We start from the raw sequence: 5475 nt of genomic DNA on the forward strand, positions 1-5475 counted from the left end.
CATTTTCATGCGGATCGGCAGCCGTCCGTGTACGGACGGCCGTGCCGATCCGTCTTGTAGGCGGGGATTCGTCTGGTGCGGTCGGAGCCGCATATGCGGCTCGACCGCACCAACCAGAATAAGGGCCCTGGTTTTGCCCATTTTGAGAACAAATTTGTAGTGAGATCAGAGGGCCTAAATCCGAAAGTGTCTGGATATTTTACATGATTGTACTGGAAATTACTACTCTTATAAATCTTATAATACATTGAATTTAATAGTATCTAAATAACGTATAATTTATTAATTTTCAGATAAACACTGAATAATTATGGATAACCACACAGAAGTCCACAAATTCTTACTATTGGGTTTCCCACAGATTATTGGTTTCAATGCCGTTATTTTTTTTCTATTAATACTGATTGTTTACATTATGACACTCATGATAAACTCTATGATCATCGTATTGGTGTCCACCAAGCCACAACTGCAATCTCCCATGTATTTCTTCCTCCAGCAGTTGTCATGCAATGAGGTTGTGTTCCTGACTGTTATTATCCCCAACATGTTACGTGTGATATGGTTGGAAGGAGCCACAATCTCCGTCATAGGCTGTATAACACAGGCTACTATTTATTGTGCTGTAGGGACAACGGAATGTCACCTCCTCGCAGTCATGTCTTATGACCGGTACCTGGCCATATGTAGCCCTCTGCGTTATACCTCCATCATGAGCAACAAACTACAACATTCCCTGGTTATCTATTGCTGGGTGTTTGGGTTAATCATCACCCAGATTAATCTAGGTTTCCTGTGCCAACTTCAGTTCTGTGGACCCAACATCATTGACCATTTTTTCTGTGACATTGGTCCTTTTGTTCAACTATCATGCTCTAACACCCATGCCCTACAGTTAGAGATTTTGATTGATAGTATTCCTATAGCGGTCATCCCATTTATCTTAATTTGTATTAGTTACATCTGTGTATTCATAACTATTTTCGGGATCTCCTCTACAACTGGCAGGAAGAAGACGTTCTCCACATGTAGCTCCCACCTCTCTGTGGTGACCATGTACTATGGAACTCTGATCATTATTTACGTGGTCCCAGCTAATGGACGTTCCGTGACTGTGAACAAGTTTATCGCCCTTTTGTACATTGTAATAACGCCCCTGTTTAACCCAATCATCTACAGCTTGAGGAGCAAAGAAATTAGAGTCATCATAGAGAATGATATTCTGACAAAAACTAAACATAACAATTTGCAGTAATCATCTTGGAAAGCTATAAAATATATATTATATAATAATATAAAGATCAGTAAAAAATAACAATTCAAAAAGTTTTGTGGTACTTCCCCATCTTTTTACAATAGTTTGCATTCACATTAAGTTGTTTGCACTCCCGAGAAGGGTAACCCAAGACATGACTAGCTTACAACCATCATTGAGGGCCAAGAAGAGCTTTACATATTTTTGTATTGCACAAAAAAACTGGAGAGTAGTTTTTGTCCTCCCAGTGGATTTGTACTGATTTGTGTTAGATATTCCTCCTTTCCGCCCTTGCTCCTTTACTTGCTACTGAACTAGTTGTTCTTTGTTTTGTGTTATTTGAAAGAACCACATATGTTTTACTCCGATTGCTGCTTCAGTGGTAATAACACACAAAAACTTTAAGCACTTGTAGCATAAACCAAGAATTAGGTGCCATTGTAGGGAGCATTAAGTAGATGATAGTATAAGTCAGGAAACACAAAGCACACAATGGGAGAGGGCCCTGTTTGTAAAAGATTAAATTCTAAAGGGGAGGGGCAGATAGACAGGAGTGACACAGATGGGTTAGACAGTGTTCATGGAATATAGCGTTAGAATTGGGTCTTAAGAGCCCATGTGAAGTTTTGTGGAGTCTCTCATAAGTAAGGGCAGAAAATTCTAGAAGTACAGTAAGGAGCAGCACAGGCAAAATCTTGGAGTTTGGAGTAGGAGGATGTACCCAGTTGACAGGCAGCATTTATTTGTGGAGCGATGATAATGAGCAGGAGTCTGAAGGGAGATGAGGTAATAAATGGGACAGAAGTGGGTTAGAGCTTTGTAAGGGAGTGTTAACAGCTGGATTTGGGTTCTGAAGGGGAAAGTGAAAAAAGGTAGGACTTGTAAGAGGAAGAGGTGACATTGAATGTTTGTAGAGGAAGATGAGCTGGGCAGTAGTATTGAGGATGGATTAGAGTGAAGACAGGTGGCAGTCATGAAAGCCAGACAGGAGGAGGTCACAGTAGTCCAAGCTCGAGATGACCATTGAGTGGATGAGGGTCCTTATCCTGGAAACATTCTTGAGCTAGAAACAGAAGGACTGCAATAGGTACTGAACGTGTGGTATGAAGTTGGGGAAGGTGTAAAGGATACCTCCAAGACCGTGCACATGTGGGCAATAGTTGTGCTGTCAAAAGACAACTAAATTGTAGAAAGTGTGGTTTTGAAGGTGGGTGGGAACATTATTCGATCTGTTTTTATAATTTCTCTAGAAAATGATAGACAGAATCTTATTAGTTGCATCATCATCTCTCTTCTTTTTAAGAAGCTTTAGTAAATGTACCCCATAGTTGGAGATACGAGAGAGAAGAGAAGGGGAAATGTCAGTGAAGGAAAAGTAGATCCAAATATCATCAGCAGAATAGAAGATATTGGAGGTTAAAATAGCTGATGACCTCACAAAATTGAGTACATATAGATGGAGAACAGGAGAGGTCCGGGGGGGGGGGGGGGGCAGAAAGAGTGAGGTAGTAGAGGAGGCAGATTGGGTACAATTGGGAAGTGGGATAGGGTTGGATGAGGTCTCTGACTTCATCACCAGACACATGGGAAAGTAAAGTCAAGATGGACAGGGGACTTGTTGACATTCTGCTGGTATGTGATGTCCTGATAGGGATGTGGTCATTAGGTCTCCAAGCAGTAGTTAGAGTCCTTTGGTAGACCACTATAGTTTGAAAGTCTTGAGAAATAGGTCTACATGAATTAGGTCAACATGGTCGTTAGGTCGACACAAGCATTAGGTCAACATGGAAAAGGACAACATGAAAACGTTTGACCTAATTTATGTCTATAGTGGTCAACCTAATGACTGGTTACTTAAGTAATATCAACCCTATCACTGATAGTCATCCTGATGGAGTCCATTTTAGATGTGTAGAATTTGCTAAATCAGGGACGGAGAATGAGAAGGGAAGGCAAGTGGGCTGAGGGGGAAGATGAGAGTGGTGAAGAGACTTTGGGAGAATATTACCGCACCCCAAGACTGCAGCACAGAAAAAACCCAAGGGATTACCAATCATCAAACAATGCAAACAATGGACAGAAATGGGTATCTTCAACGGCGCTGTCTTATTCTACCAACCAAAAAATGGTGTTGACAGTTCACAATATTGGGTAGGAAGCACCCCAAATGGAGAAAGCAGTCATCAACTTCCTTCCTCCCTTATGTAGAGATCCACATCTGATAACTAGATCATATAACTGAACTTGATACAAGACCCTGTAGGCACATAAAGGTATCTTTACGTTCTTTGTTCACTTTTCCATATCTCCATTCCCCATATAGTCAAGATCTCACCTGCAGATATTGCCCTGTGTTCGTCAAAAGGTATCTTTTAGGTGTCCTCTTAGATGGATAGAAGGATCCAGGGTCAATCCAAAGGAATTTTTTTTAAATACTTTATTCCAAAAAACACCATACAGATAAAAAAGCAGAATAAAGACAAAGGAGGTGTCTTGCATCCATGTCTGGTAGACCAAAATCCACAGCTCACCAGGGATAAGCGGTGGTGGGTTCCCTGAGATGGCAACACAAGTCAAGAACACCAGCCTCCACAGCACCAACACATTTTGGGCTTTTGCAGCCCTTTTTCAAGGTCACCTGTGTTGCCATCTCAGGGGACCCACCACCGCTTATCCCGGGTGAGCTGTGGATTTTTGGTCTACCAGACATGGATACAAGAAGCCTTCTTTGTTTTTATTCTGCTTTTTTATCTGTATGGTGTTTTTTGGAATAAAGTATTTCTAAAAAATTCCTTTGGATTGACCCTGGAACCTTCTATCCATCTAAGAGGACACCTAAAAGAAACCTTTTGACGAATATAGGGCAATATCTACAGGTGAAATCTTGACTATAAGAGCTCCTGTCTGCACTTTGGGGCAGTTACAGCACCTGTGTGACCTGTAGTGAGAGATTCTGTCTGCACTGTGGGGCGGTTACAGCACCTGTGTGACCTGTAGTGAGAGCTCCGGTCTGCACTGTGGGCGGTTACAGCACCTGTGTGACCTGTAGTGAGAGCTCCTGTCTGCACTGTGGGGCGGTTACAGCACCTGTGTGACCTGTAGCGAGAGCTCCCGTCTGCACTGTGGGCGGTTACAGCACCTGTGTGACCTGTAGTGAGAGCTTCTGTCTGCACTGTGAGGCAGTTACAGCACCTGTGTGACCTGTAGCGAGAGCTCCCGTCTGCACTGTGGGGCGGTTACAGCACCTGTGTGACCTGTAGTGAGAGCTCCTGTCTGCACTGTGGGCGGTTACAGCACCTGTGTGACCTGTAGCGAGAGCTCCCGTCTGCACTGTGGGCGGTTACAGCACCTGTGTGACCTGTAGCGAGAGCTCCTGTCTGCACTGTGGGGCGGTTACAGCACCTGTGTGACCTGTAGTGAGAGCTCCTGTCTGCACTGTGGGCGGTTACAGCACCTGTGTGACCTGTAGTGAGAGCTCCTGTCTGCAATGTGGGGCGGTTAAAGCACCTGTGTGACCTGTAGCGAGAGCTCCTGTCTGCACTGTGGGGCGGTTACAGCACCTGTGTGACCTGTAGCGAGAGCTCCCGTCTGCACTGTGGGGAGGTTACAGCACCTGTGTGACCTGTAGCGAGAGCTCCCGTCTGCACTGTGGGGCGGTTACAGCACCTGTGTGACCTGTAGCGAGAGCTCCCGTCTGCACTGTGGGGAGGTTACAGCACCTGTGTGACCTGTAGCGAGAGCTCCCGTCTGCACTGTGGGGCGGTTACAGCACCTGTGTGACCTGTAGTGAGAGCTCCTGTCTGCACTGTGGGCGGTTACAGCACCTGTGTGACCTGTAGCGAGAGCTCCCGTCTGCACTGTGGGGCGGTTACAGCACCTGTGTGACCTGTAGCGAGAGCTCCCGTCTGCACTGTGGGGCGGTTACAGCACCTGTGTGACCTGTAGCGAGAGCTCCCGTCTGCACTGTGGGGCGGTTACAGCACCTGTGTGACCTGTAGCGAGAGCTCCCGTCTGCACTGTGGGGCGGTTACAGCACCTGTGTGACCTGTAGCGAGAGCTCCCGTCTGCACTGTGGGGCGGTTACAGCACCTGTGTGACCTGTAGCGAGAGCTTCCGTCTGCACTGTGGGGCGGTTACAGCACCTGTGTGACCTGTAGCGAGAGCTCCCGTCTGCACTGTGGGGTGGTTACAGCACCTGTGTGACCTGTAGCGAGAGCTCC

At 45.7% G+C, this 5475-nt stretch overlaps 1 protein-coding gene across 1 annotated transcript; it reads left to right on the top strand.

Annotated features, from left to right (window-relative positions):
- The first annotated feature begins 424 nt into the window (after positions 1 to 424).
- On the top strand, positions 425 to 1255 carry LOC146073406 (olfactory receptor 11A1-like). The gene has a single exon (XM_083180583.1). It carries the CDS (start codon positions 425 to 427, stop codon positions 1253 to 1255), a length of 831 nt encoding a protein of 276 aa, XP_083036709.1.
- The last annotated feature ends 4220 nt before the right edge of the window (positions 1256 to 5475 follow it).

This window comes from Crinia signifera, chromosome 4 (genome assembly GCF_055691185.1).
Source record: "Crinia signifera chromosome 4, ASM5569118v1, whole genome shotgun sequence".
In the NCBI taxonomy this organism is placed as follows: domain Eukaryota; kingdom Metazoa; phylum Chordata; class Amphibia; order Anura; family Myobatrachidae; genus Crinia; species Crinia signifera.

Coding starts and splice junctions, on each gene's coding strand:
- LOC146073406 (XM_083180583.1), top strand. CDS start 425: ATGATAAACTCTATGATCATCGTATTGGTGTCCACCAAGCCACAACTG.